Source organism: Anoplolepis gracilipes, chromosome 14, assembly GCF_047496725.1.
Source record: "Anoplolepis gracilipes chromosome 14, ASM4749672v1, whole genome shotgun sequence".
Lineage (NCBI taxonomy): Eukaryota > Metazoa > Arthropoda > Insecta > Hymenoptera > Formicidae > Anoplolepis > Anoplolepis gracilipes.
The window spans coordinates 5,618,964-5,643,224 of record NC_132983.1 but is presented as its reverse complement, the minus strand read 5'-3'; the positions used below and the strand labels follow the sequence as shown (position 1 = coordinate 5,643,224).

General features: G+C 38.3%; 1 protein-coding gene and 1 non-coding gene across 7 annotated transcripts in view; both read left to right on the top strand.

The window, feature by feature from the left end:
• The window catches only part of Eif4g (eukaryotic translation initiation factor 4 gamma), a 40,853-nt gene extending 17,274 nt beyond the window's left edge, over positions 1-23,579 (top strand). For 5 of the 6 annotated variants that reach the window (XM_072906672.1, XM_072906671.1, XM_072906674.1 and 2 more), the window contains 23 exons: positions 3,849-4,201; positions 4,310-4,570; positions 4,749-4,875; positions 4,979-5,167; positions 5,422-5,615; positions 6,172-7,177; positions 13,772-14,586; positions 14,684-14,788; positions 14,999-15,517; positions 15,621-15,697; positions 15,880-16,075; positions 16,213-16,498; positions 16,718-16,818; positions 16,948-17,120; positions 17,335-17,387; positions 17,533-17,765; positions 18,063-18,235; positions 18,460-18,539; positions 18,751-18,977; positions 20,763-20,906; positions 20,983-21,058; positions 21,288-21,437; positions 21,630-23,579. In XM_072906672.1, coding sequence (XP_072762773.1) covers positions 3,849-4,201; positions 4,310-4,570; positions 4,749-4,875; positions 4,979-5,167; positions 5,422-5,615; positions 6,172-7,177; positions 13,772-14,586; positions 14,684-14,788; positions 14,999-15,517; positions 15,621-15,697; positions 15,880-16,075; positions 16,213-16,498; positions 16,718-16,818; positions 16,948-17,120; positions 17,335-17,387; positions 17,533-17,765; positions 18,063-18,235; positions 18,460-18,539; positions 18,751-18,977; positions 20,763-20,906; positions 20,983-21,058; positions 21,288-21,437; positions 21,630-21,844 — 5,753 coding nt within the window. In that variant the 3' untranslated portion in view covers positions 21,845-23,579. Of the gene's footprint in view, positions 1-2,174; positions 2,407-3,848; positions 4,202-4,309; positions 4,571-4,748; positions 4,876-4,978; positions 5,168-5,421; positions 5,616-6,171; positions 7,178-13,771; positions 14,587-14,683; positions 14,789-14,998; positions 15,518-15,620; positions 15,698-15,879; positions 16,076-16,212; positions 16,499-16,717; positions 16,819-16,947; positions 17,121-17,334; positions 17,388-17,532; positions 17,766-18,062; positions 18,236-18,459; positions 18,540-18,750; positions 18,978-20,762; positions 20,907-20,982; positions 21,059-21,287; positions 21,438-21,629 lie in introns of those variants that run through there. The other variant, XM_072906673.1, reaches the window with a different exon arrangement.
• Positions 17,838-17,978, top strand: LOC140673657 (small nucleolar RNA SNORA53). Its single transcript, XR_012048084.1, has one exon. It is a non-coding gene; the product is annotated as a small nucleolar RNA SNORA53 (small nucleolar RNA).
• Positions 23,580-24,261: the final 682 nt, after the last annotated feature.

The window sequence follows — 24,261 nt, the reverse complement described above, 5'->3', positions numbered from 1 at the left end:
CCATCTGTCAGGAGTCGAAGCGTTTGCGTCTATTTGCGGACGCACGAGTTTGAGCCGCGTCGCGTCTCTCTCTCTCTCTCTCTCTCTCTTTCTCGCTCTCCTCTTTTGTCTTCTCTCCTCTTTTCCTCCCTCGAGGATAAGTACAAAGCCGTTATGTTAAATCGATGACGTTTACGACGCTTTAATGCCAATCTTAATCTGTCAATTTTATAGAATTGTTTGTGTTTTGTTATAATTTAGCATTTTTTTTTCTCTCTCTCTCTCTCTCTCTTCAAGAGAGACGCGCTATTTATTAGTAATTTATGAAAAATTATTCTCTTTTTTTTATCTTGTTATTTATTATCGACGTTGTTTGTCGGACAATTAAGGTAAAAAAAATTAAGCTCTGTAATTTATTCAATTTTTTTTGTTATCCTACAGTTCTCGGGCGTTTTTCCTAATTCGCAGGTATCGATATATATCGGGACGGCTCGCTATTTAGGTTAGTTCTTAGCGCCCCTGGACGGCGCTTTAGACAATTCATGAAATAGGTCAATCGATAAAACGCTTTCCACCTTGTACCGCCACGAAGGTACGTTCGATCCTTTCCCTTCGCGCGATACGTCCCGTTCCATCTCGGTCTTGTCTCTTCTGACAACGAGGCAGGGTCGCTAGATAGCTTCGCGATAAAATTCCACAAAGTCGAAATATAATTTAAACCTCGATATGTTATTTCCAAAGCCATACGGCCTTCGCTTCGTTACGTTTGTCAGGAAATTACACGCTCTCAACGTGTACATGAAAACAAGGAAAAAAAAAAAAAAAAAGGCCAATACACATTAAGGGAGAAACGGGATGGATCAGCTACATCGTTGTTTGACACGATCGTTAAATCTAATATATTTAGAAATTCACATAAAATTGATAATTATTTTGCGAGTCGTAGTCAAGATTTATCTTGCAAAATTAAAATTTTCATTTTCACGAATTTTTGTACACAGTCTCACTGTATTAAGAAAAATTTGTTCGACATGATATTTACAATTTTAGGATTAAATTATATTTTACAGGGCAAATCAATCTCGCGGTGCATTAGATTTATTAATTTTTACTAATCTCTAGTTTTTCTTTAATATATCAAATATCCACATCTTTGAAATTATACCAAAAAAAACTTTGTTCACGAAACCTTGAACGAATTCATCTTAGATTACAGTAAAAGTATCTCTCTCAAGAGGAAAAGATTCGTCGTAAATTTAATAATCGATATTGATAATTTTTTTTTTTTTTTTTTTAATACATCGATAAAATGTATCCATTCTTGTCGAATCAGCGCGAGCTTCCGCTTTGCTGACAAAAGTCGTTCTTTATCGCTACTAACTGTCGCTTATCGAGCTTATCATTATTACGTTCGCGAGTGCCGATGAGGGGGGGGGAGAGGGAAGAGGAGAACATGGACAATGGGCCGGGGGAGATTATTCCATCCTGTTAACTAAGCATTGATGACCGTCATTTTCTACGGCTCTCCTTCGAGACCGATAATATCGATGCATCGCGCCACGTGGCTCGCTTGAGCGGCGGCCTAACCTAACCTAACCTCAACGAGCCAGCCAGCCAGCCACTCTCGATCGGCTCGATCTGTTTCGCGCGCTCTCCGTTTACGCTCAATGTCGCCCCGAATCCAAAGTCCCGACCCGAAAAGTCGCGTGCATCGCGCGCATCCATCCGTCGTTGGTTGAGCGCCGAGAAAGAGAGAGAGAGAGAGAGAGAGAGAGGCAGTGGGTGGGGTGCTGCGAGAGCTGCATACGTCATTCACCGGAGATGACGTCGTACGAGGGACGACTCAGGCGCGGCTCTTGGCATTCCGGTTCCTCCTAAGGTCGATCGACGTTGATCCCGCCGAACATCGAGACCTGTCTCCTTTTATATCGGTTAGGAAAAGATTTTTGACATTTCTTCTACTCGAATATTTTGAATTGTTTTTTTTTTTTTTTTTTTTTCCCTCTCCACCGAAAGAGGATCGTCTCTCTAATGAAAATATTCTCGAAACTCGAGGTAAATATATATATATATATATATATATATATATAAAAAAAAAAAAAATTTTTTTTTTTTTTTCGTCGGGTATCGAGAAATACGTAGGGAATTGTCGAGAGAGGCGCGCGCGCGTGTCGCTCCTGCTGCGAATCGATGTCGTGACGAGACGACAGATGGCAGCACTGTTCCCCGGTCCCTGCCCACATGTGCAAAGATGGCCGTCCGCGAGGTCGGCCCGTCGGTGCGTTCGCTCGTGTTGGAATCTCGCTGTCGCGCCAACGTCGTGTTCGCCTGAACGGGGAGGAGGTCGTGCGGAATCGCTGCTGAAACGCGTGATTCACGTGAGGGAGGCTCGAGGAACGGATCCGAGGAACGTTGCGGCGAAAAACGGTGAGCAGCAGGCGCGCGAACGCGACCAACGATCCCATATTTTTCTTTCGACTCGAGGCCAGAAGACACGCGTGTTGTAACCACCACCTCGTTTCTGCATTCTCATTCATTGTTCCCTCGACCTGCCCGTTGCTTTAATGCTCGCGAATAGGTGGCGAGATATCCGTCCGGAATAACGGAATTTGCGCTGTGGATCAGGAAGCGACGCCGATATATATATATATATATATATATATGTATATGTATATATATATATATATATATATATATATACGCGATAAAACGATATTCGGAAAATTATCTCGACGTGTGGAAAAACGTTGACGTCAACGTGTCGCGTTGTAGGTGGTTGCGAGTAATTGCCATGTAATTGGCTCGGCGAGAAAATATGGACGAATGGTAGGACCGAGAGAATCGTTATCGAGAGATCGGGATGCGATATATAAGTTTTGAGGATACGTGCGCCTAGATAACTTATCTATGTGCTGTGTAAGCTCGTACGATTAGTGTCGCTGGGTTTCTCGTTACTTCCTACAAGGATACTTTTTCTAACGCACTTTACCTTTGTTTCTTTTATCTCTCTCTCTCTCTCTCTCTCTCTCTCTCTCTCTCTCTCTCTCTCTCTCTCTCTCTCTCTCTCTCTCTCTATTGAGTAAGATAAATTATTAGTAACATAAATTATTTTGTTAGCTTTTTATGTTCTCTTTCTCACAACAGGCTGCTTATAATAATTGTTATATAATTAAATTTGTATACTTCAAGATGGAATAAATCAAGCTGCATGTTTCTTTCTCTCTTTATCTAGTGAATTTGAAAAAAATATATATATATATATATATATATATATATATATATATATTTATATGTTGTGTATACACATAGACACATGCTAGAGATCTGATGTTAAATTCTTATCGGAATAGCCTGAGGCATATTATGTCTCGCATTATGCTTAAAGCAGCGAGATTTAATAATTTATAATTTATTATAATTGGTTTCTAGTGGTATTTTGCATTTTGTATGGATGGTCGTAGAGCGATTTCTGAATTGCATTTTTTTTGTCTAATAAAGGATAAATATTTGAATGAGGAAAATTAATGTTAAAAATAGTTGATCATTTATATTTTGCGTTATATTGTATTCTTTGTTTTACACATTTATTTACAGTATCACGTTTCGTACATATTGATGATCAAACGATACAATCTTTCTCAATACAACAAGATATAATATAGACACAAGTTACGTTAAAAATTATAAAAATTTAAAATGCACAAAGTTTTAGATTGTACAACACATTTAGCATTGGCCTTGCTATTTTACACACCTATTTATTAAGCTGTAAAAGAATGTGAAACAATTTTGCACGACATTTCGAGATAGCGAGAAATCGCAAATTGTTGTAGGACGTAACACTAAATCAATTGCAAATCTCGTTTCAGGATCGGAATTTCATGGGAATTACAGCGCCCAACCAGGGGGCCAGGTGGGCGGAAGTGCCGCCAGTAATGTAGGAGTACCTACAGGTAGAGGGCCGCCGCCGCTGGGCGGGATACAGACGATTGGACAATCGGCAGCTGGTATACCTTCGGGAGGTCCCGCCGGAGGACAGGCACCGTCGCAAGCGCCAACCCCTGGAGTCCAGTCGCAACCACCACAAGGTCCGGCGCCTACAACGACACCCCCTGTTCACACACCATCGCCGCAAGAAATGGGAAAGCAGGCCCACTTGCAGACGCAACCAGCGTCGTTACAGCAAGTTTACGTGCCGGCGCAAAACAGGGCGGCGTCGCAAGTATGTACATTTCGTGTTATTTGTACATAAATAATCTTGTGGAAGGAGACTTTTTAAATAAATGAAAATTGTGTAAAACTGGTTGTTACAAGTTCTCATCTATTATAGGGATACTATCAAACGGGTCCAAGGCCGCAACAACCACGCGGCATTAATCATAGAGGCGGCCAAAGTACCAGTGGCACGCCTGTAGTTGGAATGACTGGGGTAGGTGGTGGCGGAGGACAACCGCCTGCTTTGTACCCACATCATGGTTTACCGGTACAAGCAGGTGCCATGTATATAAGTCAAAGCCAAGTTCATGGGCTTCACACAGGACCTCATCAACAATCGGTATATTCCATGAACAACCAAATACCCATTCACCAGGTATTAAAAACACATACTATATTTTGAACTATATATGTGTGTGTGTGTGTATATATATATATATATATAATTTATTATACATAATTATATATACATATCACATATCCTTCTTTTTTTTAAATACATATTTATAATACGAGAAGTGTGTAACACACAGAGGTTTCCTTTTACATTTCAGTTTTCCGGTCCTCCTCAAAGGCACCAGCCGCACCAAAATCCGTCATTCTATCATCCATCGTTTTCCCCTCAGATCATAACCCAACCAGCACCCATGTTTGGACATTATGCGGCTCCTCAACATGGATGTGAGTTATATTTATATCAAAATTCATGTTTTGCATCAAATCGAGATAATTTTAACTATATTAAATGTTTGTTTTTTTTTTTTCTTTTTTTCTTTTTTGGCAGATTATTACCCATCAAATACATTGAATATGGCTAGGCCAAGTACAAGCGCAGTCAGTGGTGGAGCGCAACATGTTGCGAATCCATTAGCCAGTGCTCAAGGTGCTCCAGTTGTACCACAGGGTACACTTCCGCAACCTACGCAGCAAGCCCAAACTCTACCAACGATGGGCATACCTCTTACACAAGCTGGTATGTTGATCTCAAATAAATAATTTAATAAAATTTAACAGAATTTAAAAGAATTTGTTAATACTCAGATATCTTACTTTTGAATTGCAAATGTAGAATATCTTAAAGCAGATATATATATTTTTCTTACAAGTTTTGACATTATATATGAGTGTTTAATCTGACGGACCTAATTTTTTTTTTTTTTTTTTTTTCTTTTTTTTCGGGCAATGTTTTCGTAATTCAGGTTGGAATTCTTGTTTTAAATTTTTTAGACGTCTACGCGGGCCATAATGGTGGGTCCACTAACACTAATAGCGCCACTAGGTCTCGGAAACCTAGAGGGCAGAATGCTATTCTAGACATTGTAAATCCGTTAACGGGAAAAAATATCAGTGACGAGATTTACAAGGATAACGAAACCACTCAAAGTGGTGAATCCAGCAATCGAGAGACGCCACAACCACAGGTGAGTTGCGTCAAAATATATCGACAATTGACTAAGAGAGTTTAGCATACAATGGAGTCTATGCTCTGTAAATAGCTAATCATGTAACGCAACAGTACTTTATTCACGTACATTTGAAACTTAAACTCTCATAGTCAATTGTTTGTATTTGAATCTGTGTACCCACACGAGCCATGCCCTCTAGTAAATTGTTTGAAATTTTTATACTTAATGACTTGAATAAATATGAAAATTGTAAGATTTTTTGAAAGAAATTTAATATTATAGACATTTTTTAACTTTGATATGGTTATTCGATATCAATGAAACGCGTATTTTTTTTTTTTTCTTTCTTTTCCGTCCAATTTATTCGATGCATACTTGACGAGGATTGTATGGCTGTAGGGTGACAGATGTGTAAAGTCTTGAATATTTATTTCGTTCATCCAAATGCTTTAGTTTTGATTTCTCTCGCCCTATGATTTGAGTTTGGAAGCCAGTTTTTAGTTGTCAAGCGTAATGTTTGAATGAATAGCACGTGTCATCGTCTATCACGCAGATTTGGTGATTGTTACAGAATAATGGTGCGGAGGTGATAGCCGATTTTGCGGCTCGCGTCGCGAAAGCCGCGACCGAGGAGTCGGACTCGGTAACGACGAGCGCGCCGGAAACGGCGCCTAATACAACACAAACAACGGCGCAAACGTCGTTGTCGAACGCTCATAACGCTAATTCGATTAATGACGCTAACAGTCACTGTAGTACTGGTCCGCCTATGCCCACACAAAACGTAGCCAGCGCTGGCGCTGGCAAACCTGTACCTACCATAAGTAGTCAATTGTTAGGTACTAGTAGTAATGTGGGGCAAGTAGAACCTACTGCGGCCAAATCGACGGAATCAAAAGTGTTGCAACTCCCCGTAAAGGAGTTTCAACCTAGGAATGAAGTAAAGAACGTGACGATCGAGGAATCGTCATCTTCCGTCGTCCCTCCGGTAGCCGTCACGAATAAAGATCCTGTTTCCGTGCAGCTTACCGCGTCGACTGCTAATACCGAAACAGCGACGGTGGCAGCTGAGATCACCGAATCCGAGAACCCCGTCGGATCTGCGGTTGCGGCTGCTGCTGCTGGAGTCGGAGTTGGAGTTGGAGTCGGAGTCGGAGTCGGAATTGGACCAGAGCCTACAAAGCCTGTTTCATCGTCCAATGTAATACAGACTTCGATCGCTCCGTATTGGAGCAACATTACCCCTACCCAGGAACTCCCGAAACCGTCCGCCACTGCCTCGAGTGCTAATCTCGTTCCTACCAGGGAGCCGTTCCCTAACTTATCCAAGGCTACGTCGAATTCGCCGCCGAGGAGAAAACTTAACGCCACCGAGCTGCCTTCGAATACCAAAGAGCAAAAGGAGAGAAAGACCCGGGAGAAGAGTCTCGGCTCCCGTGGCACCACCCCTACGCCCGTTCATAATCAGGCGGCGGACCATCACCATCATCATCAGAAGCCGAACGGCGATGCGGCCAGTGACAAAACCGAAGCGGAGGCGCATCCCAGAAATGAGATTCAGCAGAAATCCGCGGACGGTGAGTACAGCGTTATTTTTTCTTACTAATATTTTTTATTATGTATTTAGAATAAAAGAGAGAGAGAGAGAGAGAGAGAGAGAGACGAACGTTTCGAGTCGCTTAAAATTATCTTGTTTCGTGTCATTTTTTTTATTTAAAAAAAAAAAAAAAAAAAAAAAAAAAATGGCTGCAACTTATAATTTTTGGACTTGAAAAATTCCGAAAAAAAAGATGATGACGGATGGAGAATAAAGCGCGAATTCCGAATCACATATACTCTATGGGTTACGCCCATGCAAATACAGCCTTGAACGAGTTTACTCAAGGATATAGCCACCTCTCTCTTTCTTCTTCTCTCTTTTGCCTGCAACTTGAAATTCATTCGGGGCAGCGATATCAATCACGAGTAAACATATGGTAGCGCACAAATATTATTCATTAATAGAAAAACGAATGTATTTCTCTCCAAGACCTCTTGAAATCATTTGAACTTTGCGATGTCACGCGAGATAAATGCAGTTTCAATTCTCCAAGTGAGTGCAAATTTTCGCGCATATTTATTTCCGCTCGCGTTTCATCATTTTTCATTATTCGATCCAATAATTACGTGCCGATAGATGCTTTGAAAAGCAGCGGAATCGAATACTCTGACTCATCATCGATAAATCATTGCTCTTATTAAACTGATCAGAGTTGCAGTAATTTTGCAGCTGTCGAAAAAAAAAAAAAAAAAAAAAAAAAAAAAAAAAAAAAAAAAAAAAAAGTAAAATTCCGACGTAACATTCCAAGGCACGCACGCACGCATACACGTGTCTCTCTGCAGGCGTGCACGAAAAGAAAATGTTCCCGCGCGTCGCCAGTTGCCAGGCGTTTAGGAACTTTTAACGCGTCGAAGAATCTCGACGCTTCACCTGGAGAGGGCACCCCTCCCTTCCTTTCTACCCCAACCTAACTCACCGTAACTAACCCAGCCTAACTCTAACCTCCAAAAGCCACGAGGAGATGGTGGAGTCGTGTTCTGTGCGTCTTGCGTCTTCGTTTCTACACGTGGTTGTTTAGACAGCGTCGCGCGTCCTCGTCACCTTGGAATTTTCGTGCCTCCGGTGCTCCAAGCCCGGTGGAGAAACACGTCGGCGTGCATTCGCTTTTCGAATTTCGCCCGACCGTTACTCGACAAGGGCGCAAAAAGTGGATTGGAACGCCATTGAGGGAAAGAGTGTTTTAATACTACCCGTCTTGATTAATTCAATTGAATCGTCCGATCGATTTCCACTTTCCATCGAATTAACTTTCAGGGAAACGATTGTTTTTCAATTTTCGCGAAACGAAAGTAACGTCGTCGTGTGTGTGTGCGTGCGTGCGTGCGTGCGTGCGTGCGTGCGTGCGTGCGTGCGTGCTTGTTGTTGATCATAAATAATATTCACGGTCGTACAAGTGTTTAAGTATCGCGTGATTTTATTGTAAAGTATTTCTATATATGTATTTATAATTAGTGTTATATTTTTGACGTAAAGATATTTCCTTCCAATTTTGCACGTCGATAATAAATTGTACTCCATTGTGTGTCGCGTCGCAAAATGAAAAGAAAGGGTAAGATATGATTCCTTCTTCTCCTTTTTTTTTTTTTTTGTATTTTTCTATATTGTTTGTATTTTCTTACTGTTTCTCTTGTGGTAAAAAAAAATTTATTTACCTCGCGATAAGAAGCTGCTCGCTCGAATTTCTCAAAGCTAGTTGTTTATATAATTGGTATATCGAACGCGGCGGAATTATTCACGAACACACGTGTTTCGTTGAGATTTCCAAAGATGTACGTATCTGCAGATCTACCCTCTCTCTCTCTCTCTCTCCTTTACTTGTAATTTTCCCGCCAAAAAAGCATCGTTCCTTTGCCTCCTCGTAGAAACTCGATTGCATTCACGTGGTAATCTTTTTTTTTTTTTTTTTTTTTTTTTTCTTCATTTAAATGTATCCGCAATTTTTATCTCTCAATGCAAGGGATTGAAAAGACTTTCTGTGGCATTCATATTTTTTCCTTTTATCACGCTTGCCCTTTTTTTTTTTTTTCTGTGGAAATTTCGAAAAAGAGTTGTAGCGGACGGTATCCCGCATCGCGCCAGGTCATAAACTGCCGAACCCTCTTCCAACGATGGACAATAGAAGGTTCGCTCGTTTACCTTTTGTATAGAATCGTGTAGGAACTGCTGGTGAAGGAGGCAAGACAGATGAAACGATTCAAGCCGAGTTGAGCCGAGTCGGGATACCAAAGAACCAGACGGTGACGCGATTGCGCGAAAATGGCCGACTCCCGGCGAGGATGGACGAGAGGCAGGAGATAGAGAGGGAATCGCCAACTGGTTATTATTTGACCAACCGTTCCGTGATTGGCTGGCATAATGTATGCCGATTTAGATATCGCGACGCCAATGCTAGTGTAGACAGAGATAACGCGTATGTATTAGCACATATACCCATAGAGAGCCCCTGTTCTCGCATTGGCGTCGCAATGTCCAAATCGGCATCTGCCGACCAATCACCGACCGACTGGTCACGTGACAATCCTCTCTCTCCTTGAGGTTCTCTAAGGCAGGATTAACCGAGGACGCGCGGGAAAGAGGGGGAGGTGAGGTGGAAGTGACGGTATCTCGGTCCTCTCCTTCGTCGTCGACGACCGGACGGCCTTCAGTAGCCAGCACGTGCTGTGCTAGCCGGTCGCATTTTACTTCGCTCTCTTCTCCCAATTCTATCCCTTCCTTCCCTTTTTTTTTTTTCCTTTTCTTTTTTTTATTATTATTCTTTTTTAATTTAGTTTAATTTAATCTTTGTATTTTATTTTTTTATATTACCCACGCGTTCGTTTTCGTTTTTTTTCTATTTCCCCCCCCTTCCCCCCGATCGCATACATATTGTGCACATTACCTTGTCGCCCACGTAACGAATACGCTTATTATACATCATATACCGTGTGTTACAGTCTGTGTAATCATCGCCTACGACGCAACCGATATTTGTACATACATTTTTTTTTTTTTTTTTTTTCTCTCTCTCTCCCCCTTTTTTTTTTCTTTTATTTAATACGCGACGAGCGCCCTATACACGCACGCGTCGCGTTTCTTTCCGTTTTGTCTCCCACGAAAGAGAGAGTCCCCCGTGCCTTTGTCCCTGATCTCGATCTTCGTGTAATCTGTGAGGAATAGATTTCGGTTTAGTGGCCAGTTGAACGGGTTTGGAAAGGCGAAACGGTGAAGTGGTCCCGAACAAAAGGTGGGATAATTGAAAATCAGCGATGGAATAGACTTGATCTAGGGATCAAGATGTACGTATGTTAGTCTCTTTATCATTTTGGGTGCGACGTGATGGAAAGATGTCGGTGTCTCTCGGTCCCTGGCAACGTGGTTCCCGACATCTTGTAGTCGGCGAGACGAGACTGGGCGAGAGGGGCGGGGCGGGGAGGGGAGGGGAGCCGAGACGAAGCGCGCGCGCGCGCGCGAGCCCGTTTTACTCTTATCTCTCTCTTATTTGTTTCATTAGATTTGTAAATTACATGCGCGATTCTACGTGGCGGTCTCGCGCCGATAAAATATTGCGCGTTCGGGCCGTCAAATCTCGCAAAGGCGGAGCTGGTTTCTCGCAACACGAGTACTTCCGGTACTCTTTACTCTCCGGCTTCCTCTCCTCTTGTATTCTCGTTATTTAAAAAATATATATAGAATATCACGGATTCATCTCAGGACGCCCCTCGGTCGCCTTAATCGAATGTCGTAGTATTATTTAATCGACTTTTTCATCCACCACGTGGACTTTTGTCGCCCTTCGAATAAATAGCCATGTGTGTTTTAAGGGTCATAAAATTTTAATGGCTTGAAAATTGCGTAGCTTGGCTTAACGTGCTTAAAATTTATAGTCGAATTATATTCTGCAGCAAGGAGGCTTATTAATAGAATTTTATCTGACAATGGAAGGAAAACGTCATGTGCTATTCACGCGGTGTGGTCTGTGGCCATTTTGTGAATGATCGAAAGAGAACGCCGCACCATATTGGCACCACATGGAGGTTGTTCGTCCTCGGTGAATCGATCTTCGTGAGACTATCTTTCGATAGGATTTTGCGGAGAATCAAGTGAATAATTCTTTTTGCGGATTCGAAATTCCTTCACTTGGTTTTTAGAAATTATTACCCCCTTCGACCTTCAATTCTACGACACAATAAACAACTAGAATTATTCCTTGCTTTATAAATATTATTAGTTATCACTTTGTTAATTTATTTCTCAAATTGCGAGTATCAAGGGCAATTTTTTTTAATCTCGCTTATCGAAGAGCAAGTCGTCGAGAGGAACGCAACATATGTAACTTCGATGCTCGGTATTTTTCGCCATGGAAAATCGTGAGAAACGAATCGACGGTATATCGTTACACGATTATTATACGCTCCCGATCGTCGAAAGAATTCTTTTCGCAGCCCCGGGGTCACGGCCGCGGGCGTGCGTGCGTGCGTGCGTGCGTGCGTGCGCACGCGCTTTTACACGGTTAGGATCTCAGCTAACGCCATTTCGCAAGAACGAACACGCGGTGTGCGTGTGCGCCGAAAAGGAGAAAAAAAAAGGGAAAAAAAAATCACGAGACTTTCGGCGCCGCTGCTGCCGGAGCGACAACCTTGAAGCCGCGCGCGCGCGCGCGCACGATCGGGTGAAAGTCTTCCGCGGTTTAGAAAAAGTCGTCGGAAAACGGCGACGACGAGGCCTGCTTTATAAAACACCATAGGAGATTCTTTAACCAGACCGGAAGAGAGGGCGTGTGTCAGTCGGTTTCGCATTCTTCGTATTCCGTCACGTTTAAAAATATTCCCGAGGATGGCGATAAACAGCGTTCGTTCTCTCTCTCTCTCTCTCTCTGACGAATAATAATAATTGTTGGGCAGTTTGTTAATTAATGTAAAAAACAAAAATGATATCGCTGGCCATATATTTTTTATATTCGATTCCGATAACGAGAAAAGCGCACAACAGCGACAGTAATTAATACACGAGGGAGAGAGAGAGAGAGAGAGAAACACGTATTCGCGTGCAATTTTTTTTTTTTTCTCCGTCGTATTTGCTTCGCGCGATGCTCTTTGAGCCCCGACGATGTCCGCAGCGATAGACGATCCACAGAGCCCCAGCAGCCATCGTCTAATTATATCGTCTTTCTCGAAAATTTGCAGTCGCTGCGCGTCATCGTTGTTCGCGATCTCGCGTGTAAGCGGCGCGATATCCGAATATCCACGGTGATTTTTATTTATTTCGCCGCCGGGATCGATCCTCTTCCTCCTTGGAGACCGCCTCTCTCGACCTGCTTTTGTAAAACGTCACTCCAATTCTACTTTCGTGCGCGCCGTGGAGAATCGAATCCGAGAACGGCCGGTGAACGTATCCCGTTCGACTAATTAGACCGATTTCGATCAGAGAATCGTCAGCTGGGAGAAATCCGTCGAGAGGAGGAGTGTAGAGTACTTATGGAAAAAAAAAAAAATAAAAAAAAATAAAAAAAATAAAAAATACTACGAGGAGATTTGGATCGAGTCGAGAATCCCACACGTTTGCAAATAAATAAATCCGCGATTGGATTCAGGAATTTTTTTTTTTTTTTTTTTTTTTTTCTTTTCTTTTCCGGGCGAGCCGCTAGAATTGCGCTCGAGTGCGCCTGCTCCTAGTCGCACTAAACCGGCGAACAGAACTAATTTAAGAAATCCTATGTCGTGCCTGTCGGTTTGCACCAGTTCACAGGTTAAAATAGATGCGTGAAAGTCGTCGTGCGCCGCGGCTAGCCAAGGCCCGAGGGTTTTCCGAAGTGTCTTTCAGTCGGAGACAATCGCCCGCACGGAGGTCGTCGTCGTCGTCGTCGTCATCGACGACGACCCGTACGTGGATTATATTGTCGCGATTCTCGGTTCGAGATCCTCGTATCCTCGCGTCATTTATTCTCCCCAGATAGGATTTTCTTCGCGTTCGACGTGCGCCCATATGTTGGCCGACGACGTCTCATCGTCGACGAGAAACATGCGATCCCCTCGTTGCGTCTTCGTGTCGCATCTACGCCACGTTTTTGGCAGGGATTTGGCAGGTTTTATAAATAAATACTGAATCAGTGTCGCGGACGCAAGCGGGAACGGCGACAGAAACTCGAGCCTCATCCGTCGTCGAAGATGTGAGAGAGTTGCACGTGCGCGCAGACACATGCGAAACATGAGCGACCGAAGAGCGAACGGCGGCGGCGGCGGCAGCCGTGCCAGCAGCAGCACGAGATCCAAAAGTCGTAATCGACGAGGATCCCGAGATCACGGTACATGAGATCCGCGATCGGCTATACGTCAGATCGGAGCAATCCCCGCTCGGATCAAAAACTATCACTTGCGCGATAAAACGCGCGTTAATCAATCGTTAGACTCTCCCCGTCTCAATATGTAATGGTGGGGTAGAAAAAAAAAAACTCGATTTTTTTTCTCTTTTTAATTAACACACTCGATCCGGTATATATGACAGTTAAAATTATGAATGCACCTCTTCTTTCAGCTATTTTTGTATTACTTTTATCATATATTTATATATTTTCTGTTTTCTTTTTTTTTTCTAGGTAAAGCTATGCAAAAGCAAAAAAGCAAAAATAAATTGAAACGCGAATTGAACCGGAAAGGTGCGGAGAAGGAAGGCACGGATATGGATGCCTTTGTAAATAATACTGTACCGACGACGAAAACGACAGAAATCAAGCAAGACAACAAGGAGCAGCATGTTCCTGCGCCGAGAGATAGTAATAAGGAGCCCGCCAGAGAGATCAGCAAAGATATCAAGGAGAAGGATAACTATGAGTCGAAAAAGGAGATTTTGCCTGTTCACTCTGTGAAAAGTGAGAAACACGCGCCCGCCGAGGTGCCTAAGGAAAGCGCTCCCGTACAAACGCTTCCTCATACTGTAGACAAACTGCCGACTAGCAAAGAATCTTCTCCGAAAAAAGAAGATGACGCTAAATCCAACACGCTATTCGATGATGTCGTTGACCATGCGTTTATCGAGGAGAACTCGGAACCAGTGGAGACGGTTGTCTTGGATCCATTGGTCGCCCAGAAAAATGAAGAAAACTTCAAGGCCTCGGTGTTTCACGCGTCGAACGACGAAAAGGCGACAACGATAGTAACACCAACGGTTACAGAGAAAAAACAGCCAGAAATCAAGACTCCCAGCAGTAACGTATCGAATGAAGTTACTGCCACCCTTAGACAACCGCCGCTCAAATATGACTATAAAAAAGATCAATGGAGTCCCGCAAATTTAGGCGGTAAAAAGATTTATGACCGTGATTTTTTAATGAAGCTTCAATTTGAACCCAACAGTCGGATCAAGCCACCGAATCTTCCTAATTTACAAGCCGTTCTGAAGGACAGTTTACAGGTATGATTAATTGTTGCTTTTTTTACATGTATAACTTATACACACACATACATATATGTGTTTAATATTTTGTTGTCATTAACGTGTTTTTTTGCAGAATGCGCATAATTCCGTGGACTTGAGAACATTTAAGGATGCAAACATGACTAGGCATGACTCATTGATGCCAGGATTCGCAAAGGCAAATATGAGCACCCGACCGGTAAGTCGAATTAAATCCAAAATATATGCGACATGTATCAGAAAGAAAGTTATTGAAGGATAAATGATGTATGAAAGAAAAAATGAAAGTAGTGGTCCGAAATCTCTTGACGGAAAATACATATTTTCTGAATGACATTTTTTTCCTCTTTATCGAATTAGTCGGATGTCAACTTTGATATTAATACAAGATATGTCTTGTTTCACGTAGCCACCAACGAGCCGTAAGAGCGATCGGGGCAAACCAAAGCCAAACAAACCAAATGTTATTCACGTTTCTTTGTCGCTCAGAGAAGACGTGAAATTGAGGGAAGCGGAAAATGCATGGAGACCGACGAGATTACATCCAGCTAATCTCACTGAAGAACAGACAAAGACAGAAGCCCTCTACAAGAAAGTACGAAGTGTATTGAATAAGCTTACTCCACAAAAGTTCCAGACGTTAGTTGGACAAGTTCGGAGTTTAGAGATCGATACGCCAGAACGTCTGCAAGGAGTCATCAACTTGGTTTTCGAAAAAGCTGTCGACGAACCCAGCTTTTCCGTGGAATATGCATTAATGTGCAAAGAACTGGGTACGTTGGAGGTTGCTGGAGCCAATAATCAAGATAGTTCTGCCAATTTTAAGAAGCTTATTATCACACGTTGCCAAAAAGAGTTTGAGAAAAATCCGATTGACGATGTCGAAAGGAAAAGAAAACTCAAGGAAATCGAGGAAATCGCGGATCCTGTGAGTATCTTACACGATGTATTATTCCATTTTGCGATAAGTATTATAATGTATTTTTTAAATTTTCTCTTCAATAAAATATTTTATGTTTATTTCTAATTAGGAGAAGAAGAAGCTAATGTACTTGGAGTTCGAAGAGGAAGAACGCCGTGTACGTGTAAAATCCGTAGGAAATATTCGGTAAGTAAATTGTTTTATTTAATAATTTTTATTTCCAAATTTTGATAGTTTATAAGATTATATAAATCAGTACATGCATATGTAGAGCTAAGTATAAGGATAATTTAATATAAAATTTATTATATATTAAATATTATATATTAAATATTATATATTAAATATATATTTTATTCATTATTCAGGTTTATCGGAGAATTATATAAACAACAAATATTGACTAGTAAAATCATGCATCGTTGCATCCGTCATTTATTAGATCAAAATGATGAAGACAACTTGGAGTGCTTGTGCAAGTTGCTAACAACTATTGGCAGAGACTTGGAATCGAAACAACAACAACAGCAACAACAACAATCCGGCAGCAATACTAATAATGACGTAATGTCCTAAAACTTTTTTTAATTATTTGTTTCTAATTGAAAAACGTTTTATATTACAACGTTTATTTATATTTGTTGATGAAATAATATATATATTATTATGTCAATATACATTTCATTTTTTTTTTTATTCAGGAGATGCAAGAATACTTCAATAGAATGCAAGAAATTGTTACTCGAAATGCACAGAACAAAGAAGGCCAGGGATATGTCAAAATTAATTCGAGGATCCGTTTTATGCTTCAAGATGTTATAGATTTAAGAGCAAACAAGTGGATTCCGAGAAGAAATGAGAACAATCCGAAAACAATAGATGAAATTCAAAAAGAAGCGGAATCTGAGAGACTAGATATGCAAGTCAATAGCTCTTCGTTGAATCCTGCTCGAAAAGATGATCGCAATAATGATAGGAAAAGAAATCGTAAGTTTTTGATAAGAGTAAATATTGATTGTAATATTGTATATAATATTATATATTATAATTATATTGATATTGTAAGTCTTACAATATCAAATATGATTGATTAATATTTTTTGGCCTTATTTATTAAGAGCACATTCTCTGCATTTCTCTAACTTTGACAATAGTGTATTCTAATTATTTAGATGAATTATTATAAACAATAATTTTTGACACTAGGTGGACCAGGTGGACCTAGCGATGATGGTTGGAGTCAACCAGTAGGAAGAGTAAGACCTACGACATATTCGGTGGAAACAGCAAAGTTGAAAATTAAAACGGTAAGTAATTCAGATTCTTTATACGAATATTTTATTTTTTTATCTCATTTTAGCTTTCTGCTATTCAAGTGCCATTTTATTAGTGATTTCATCATTGACTTTTTTTTTTTTTTTTTTTTTTTTATATAGCCTCCAATGGACGATATGCAACTTGGCAATAGGGCATCTTACCTGTGGAGATCTATCCCGTCCAATTCCAGTTCCAAGACACCAACAAACATAACAAACACAAATAAATTTGCTTGCTTGGACAATATGAATTTGGATCAAGATAAAAAGATACCGCCACTACCACTCTCTGGGTAAATCAGATATTATTTCAAACATGTTACTACAAATTGTTTCACAGTCATTTTTTACTTTATTAAATGATGAGATATAACAACAGACTAGAGTTTCTGAATCTTCTAAAACTTATATGATTAACAAATGAATTCTGATACTTTGCAAATCTAGAGTTAACATTTAGAGACATGTCGAACAATCGTTTATACGTTTCTATTTGTTATTATATAGGTCGAGATCAACAGGTCCAAGGGAAAGTGTTCGCGACTACAGGTCTTCTTATGGTATGTTTTCTCTTTCTCTCACACACATTCACACAACACACACACACACACACGAACTTAATACTTTAAGCATATGATACATTACACAATGTATCATAAAAAGTACTCTTTGAATAAGTAACTCTTACGAGAAATATTTTTACAGATGGCAGGAGTTCTCGAAATGGCACTCATCAGCCAAGCATTGCAGGACCGAGTAGAGAAAGCCATTCGTTACTAGACAACTCGCAAAGCCGAAATATGTCGATGCTTCCGCCTGTATTGAAATCCGCATCAGAGTCTGGCGCAATTAGCCGTAAACCTTCGATGTCGGAAGAAGAATTCCTAAAGGCTCACAATTCCATAATAAGTCATTACTTTGAAGAACAAATTGTAGATGTAAGTTTTTTAAATTTTTTAAATAATACATATATTCTAGTGACAAGAGCGAAGGTATTGCGAATCGAATAATGCACGCTCCTTAGATCCATCTCTGATTCATTAGGAGATGCTTGAGTCATTAGCGTGCAATAATATGCAATACCTTCTTTTTGGTTTTTCGTAGTAATGTTATATTATAACGCTACTCATATTAACCAAAGAGAGGACAATATCAATTGTTTTAAAGAATTTTATTTGAGAAATTGATCTAAACTTGATATTATAATTCGAGCGTAATTCTTTTTTTTTTTGCAGAATACGGTACTAGAAATCCAGCAAAAGTTCGATAACGCAACATTCGCCAAGTTTACTCGCGAATGTATCAATTACGTTTTAGAAAAATCGTCTGTCGAACGAGAATTGATTTCCAAGCTTTTATCTCATCTGCTTAGGCGAAATATTCTGCACGTAGAATGTTTCAAGAGCGGGTAAGTTATTTTTCTTGTTTATAAAATTATTGTAAAATTATTTTTTTTTTATGTATTTTTGTACATTAATTAATGATGAAAATCTTATGATACGGAGTAAAGATATATAAAAGATATATCTTTGTGTTAAGTAGCCAAAAGGATACTGATGTTATTTGCACATAAATTTTATGGTATCTTATCAAGTTTTAACTCTTGTGAAATACAAATAAATTTTATTCCAGATTGGGAGAAGTATTGGAGATAGTGGATGATCTGGTCATTGATATACCTAAAATCTGGACATACCTAGCGGAAATATTGTGTAAGTAAATACATTTATATTCTTTCTCACCGCGCTGGGTGATGTAAGAAAGAAAAATTTTTCTTTTGTGATGACGATCTATACCTTATGCCATAGAAAATTGCCATGCGGGTGCTAATAGCTCAACAGGCCTGAATTAGAGAAATACCACATTTTACTTATATTACCGTTATGCAAGATTTATTCATATATGTAATAATTTGTGTTGTAGTACATCCTATCCAAGATGAAGCCATTTCATTGTACGAAATGAAAAGCATATTTGTGAGCTTGAGAAGTCAGGGTTTCGTGGGAAAATTCATCGGCGAACTTTTGACAAAAGTATCTCACAACAAAGGAGGTAGATGGGTCGCCGATAAATGGGATCAAGCTGGACTCAAACTGAGTAGCTTGATTAACCCAGAACTAGAGGATGCCGAAAAGATCACCACGGAATACGTAAGTATTCCTCGCGGTGATCGTCAAAATTATTAAATTTGTTTATATTTGTGTATGACTGTAAATTTTGTATATATGTTTTGTATGTATGTGTACATTATACGTATGTATGTATGATAAATATTACTTTCTCTCTCCACTTGCAACGATATTTGACTAATTCACAGATATACTTAGACGGAGCATTAGATTATCGATTAAGACGAGAAGGAGTCTGATATTTGCGATAAAGGAAAATCAGTTTAAACTGGCCGCGGTATTTATAGTTTGTTTTTATATTTAAAATTATCTTAAATCGTGTTTTATATCGTTTTAAGGCTTCGTTTAGCCAATCGGATGACCTACTTAAAATCGTCGTATGACAATTTCAAATATAAATACAAACTACGAGTGCCGCCCTATGAACTTCGGTTAAATTCAACTGAGCCGAATCGGTTTTGCATATATGTTTTGTAAATAACGTAAACATACATGTTACATATCGTGATGACGAAATTAGCCGGAGCTCTTTTCCCTTACTGCAATTATCAACTTTCATTTGGAAAATATATTATAGCGTTATATTAATTAATTTAATCAAGACTAAGACGAGATGACTGGGATAAAAAAACAAGACGGTTTATGATTTATACACAAAATTTGTTGCAATAAGTGCACATTACAATGGTATGAGACTGATGACTTAATTACCAACAATCTAAAAGGAGATTATTATTTAATTCTTTACTATATTTTTCCTTTTCTATCTCTCTTTTTTTTTGTAGTCATTCTTTCACTCAGTTTTGCACTTTGTTTATGTATGTCTGTGGACTAATTTGTATCTTTTTTTTGTTTTTTTTTTTTTTTATTATAGAGTAGGTTGTTGAGTGGCTATTCACTCAATGATTAGTTTATACTTAAATTTTGAATAAGTGTAAAAGTATACACTCATCATGAATACCACTCAATAAGCAGCCATAGTATTAGATGGTACCTATTCTCGCGCAACTTGCTTATAGTTATAAAGTGCATTATTTTTTTTTATTTTTTTTTAAATTTTTGGTACAATCAACTTTCATTAATGCACAATCAAAGACTCATTCACACATTTGCGCACATACACGATCACCAAGTAGATATACATACATGCATTCACACATGCTTTTGCCTTTTTTTATATATTTTATATTTGCTGAAATTATTCATTTGTACATATTACACATACTGCTTCTGTTTGTGCATGTTCCTGCACAAATATTTATTGTATATAAATTTGTAATATTTTTTTTTGTTGAGATATATATGTACACAACCCTATAATAAACAACGCTTCTCTTTTTCTCTCTCCACCTCCACCTCTCCCACTCCTCTTACTTTCTGTAAAACACTTATATGCATTATTATGTTATATTATTGTGTTATATTAATTAATTTAACTAAGACGAGATGACCAGGATAAAAAAAAAACAGGATTTTGATTTATACGTACGAATATTTGTTGCAACAACCACACATTACAATGGTATGAGACTGATGACTTAACTATTAACAATCTAAAGGAGATTATTTAATTCTTTACTATATACTTTTCTATCTTCCTCTTTCATATTCATTCTTTCACTCAGTTTTATACTTTTCTATTTCTGTCAAACAAATATAAAGTAAACAAGCACCGCTTATCTATCCTCTTATCCTACAGAACTTTTCTTCCATATAATTTTTTCATCTTTATTTTTATCACTTTCTTTTTTTTTTTTCTTCTAAAAATATAATTTCCAATGTCTGATTAATCTTTGTCATTTCTAGAATTTGGAGTTCCTAACTGGTGATTATAATAGTGCCAAAGGCTCCGTTACCACTGATCAGCTCTCGTTGGAACAAATTCAGGAAAATCTTACAAGACTTATGAAAGAAAATAGTTCGTTCGATGAAATTTGTAGTTGGATAACTGTAAATATACTTTCAAGTTGTACACATTTGCATAATTGTATATCGACAATCTTTATAATCCAATTGATTATTTCAGGCAAATGTTGGTAATAGAGATAAGGATCCCAAATTTATAAGACATTTAATGACTGCCATTTTAGAGACTACGTTAGGTATGTGTATTACAACATCTTATGTATTTTTCAAAATATTTATTATTGCAAGTAATAATACAAAAAGAAAACATGATGATAGATTTTATGTTGAGAGTAAAGATATATATGTATAAATTATCTTTGTGTTTCTTAGCCAAAAGGATACTGACGTATTTTTTTTTTTTAAATAATTGCTATAAAAATTTTCAAGATTGCTTTTAAATTAGATTTTTCTGTTTGTTCACAGAACGACATTACGGTACATGGAAACTGAATTTGGATACTTTTGCGAGTTTGCAAACTTTGATTCAACGATTCGTCGACGCAAATGAATCGCTAGAATTGCAATGTCTTTATGCAATTCAAAGATATATTAATAAAATTGAGTTTCCACCCGGTATGTATGAAAATAACACATGTATAATCAAAATTCACATTAACTTATGAATTTATGTCATGTACATTTCTTACATAGTTGCATTAAATTTACATATTCATTTTATTCTATTATATGAATATTAAGAGCATATATATGGAAGAGTAGAATTAACGAGTCTTGTTTTTTTTCTTTTTTTTTTTTTTATTACAGGCATTCTCGTCTCCATTATGAATCGATTATGGATGGACAATATGATATCCAATGAAGGGTTTCTAAAGTGGTATAAGCAGACGCCGGAAGGACCGGATGTTGAAGGTCATAGTGTTGCAATTGTCGCTCTTACGTCGTTTTTCACAGACTTGCAAGAACCGGATGATAATTCTAGTGTCGAAGAATTATCAACTAGTGCGAACCAGGACTGTTGACGATATTGTGATCGATTACACTATCGTCTATTAAAAAGACTCAAATACGCGTTTCCCCGTTGAAAGAAAAAATACAATGCTCGAAATCAAATTGCAGTTGTGTTTTTTTTTTCTTACAAAAACTATTAAAATGCAGAAACGCGTTTCCTTAAATATTGAAAAAAGAACGATATAATAAAATAACAATGAAGTGACACACGTGAAAAAAAAATGTATGTAATATAATCTATAACTCTCTTTACTTTTCTCTACCACCAACTAAAGAGGAGTGAGAGAATGCTGACAAAAACAAACAGCTGTATATGAGATACGCGCGATATACATAATGAAGATAAAGTTTAACTATTAATTATTACAGAACTCTATATATGCAAAATAATTATTATATATAATTCAATAAAATGGTTCAAAGTTTAAATAAAGCAAAAAAAAATGGCTCGAAAAATAATTATCGTGTTTCTTATGTAAAATATCTCTGCAGCGAGTTAGGTCGATCGCTCAATAGAACCGGAATACGCGTCTTTTTTCCATGCTTGGAATCGGGAAGATTCTCAACGTTACTTCCGATATATTAATCCGCTATATCACGGATCACACAACCGAAGTGCTTGTTACACGATTTAGATAACAAATTGCAAATCGGGATATGCAATCGAGTAGGTCAATTTTAAATGGATTAAAATTCGCGGAAAAGTAAGGGAAAAGCAACTACCGAGATAACCAAGTCTGATAATGACAGCGACATGGTTCTTCCTATTATTGTAATGGAAAATACGGTATATATATAATTTATATATATGTGTAGATATACATATATATATACACGCATATGAATATATATATATATATATATATATATATATTTATTATGTGTGTATGTATATATAATATACATATGCATACACACATATGTGCATGTATATAAAATTATATATATATATATTTATATAACAAAATTTTTAATTTATATCTCTTTGCAAGATATAAATTATAATAACTTATAATGTATTATAAGAAAGGACACTCTCGTGAAACACGAGATGGGAAAGCGAGAGGGATATATATTGCGGAATTAGGATCTGTAATCTAGAGAACATGTTTTGATGAAGTTATATAAAGAAACAGACGAAAGATTACAAATGGTGTGCATATTAAGGTACTATTTTTTAACACTAGCTATTTATAATCGCAGAAAGAGAGTGAGAGAGGGAGAGCGGAGCGCCATTTGGATGTATCCATGTGGTAAATGCTGTAGCGAATTGTATAAAATTGTTATTAAACTGATTTTGAGGTACAGCGTGTGAAAGCTCACCTTTGTTTCGAACGTACTCGTAGGAGAGACTGATCTTGAGTGTGTGTGTGCGTGTACAGTCAAAGAACATTACGTTCGTCCGGCATCTATCGTTGCTAAATGCCGACCATACGATTTATCTATCGTACCTGTAAAAGGTAACTTAAACATTCGAAAAATATTGCGGACCTTTTCGAGAGGATGGACATACACAAATAGAATAATGCTTTCGCGAAAGTACATCGAGAGAGAGAGAGAGTGAGAGAGAGAGAGAGAACGAGAACGAGTCTTTGCTTCGGTCTCCCCCGAAATCATCTATCAGAATCTTTGATCGACCATTTTTCGAAATATGAAACGTACAGACGGATCGATACAGGCTTGATTGAAATTACTGGAACATACCTATATATATTGTATGTAAATATATATTATTATTTAAGTATATTAACAGTCTGTAATATTTCATAATTTCTTCTGTCGATTCAAGTGGGCAAGTTACAGTGTTTCTCGTTATCTGTAACAATGTGTCTCCTGCACTTCCTACGCGCATTATTCCTTTATTTTTTATTATAAAAACTCTCCGTTTGTTTTTCTTTTGCGATAATTCATTAAAACTTATTTCTAATCCACAGTTCTTTCAGGCTAAGTAAAAAAATCCAGGATCAAAAAGATGAAGCAGCTCGTACTGAACCAAAAGAGATTGGTGTTTTTTTTTCTTTTTTTTTTTCCAGTCTGATTTTTCTTTCCCCGTGATCCGAGGAATTGAAACATACGAAATGTATACGCGAATATACATTTATTATGGAACTGTTACATACAAAGAATATACAGAGAATATGACAAATATTAAATGCAGCAAAGAAGAAAGAGGAAAGCATAAGATTGCGCACAATATAAATATATATAAATAAATATTAATTTATATTTATAAATAAAGAAAAACTTTAGAGAGAAAGTAATGTGGATTATGAATAAAAGATATCGTCGTAACTGAAAATGACACTATCGAAAATTTCAACACAGATTACAAGAGCATGGAAACTGTTTTTGCAATGTTTCACACACGATGTTTTCATTTAATGACACAAATTGACTCTGATGATCACTTTAATCAAACTCCGATTAA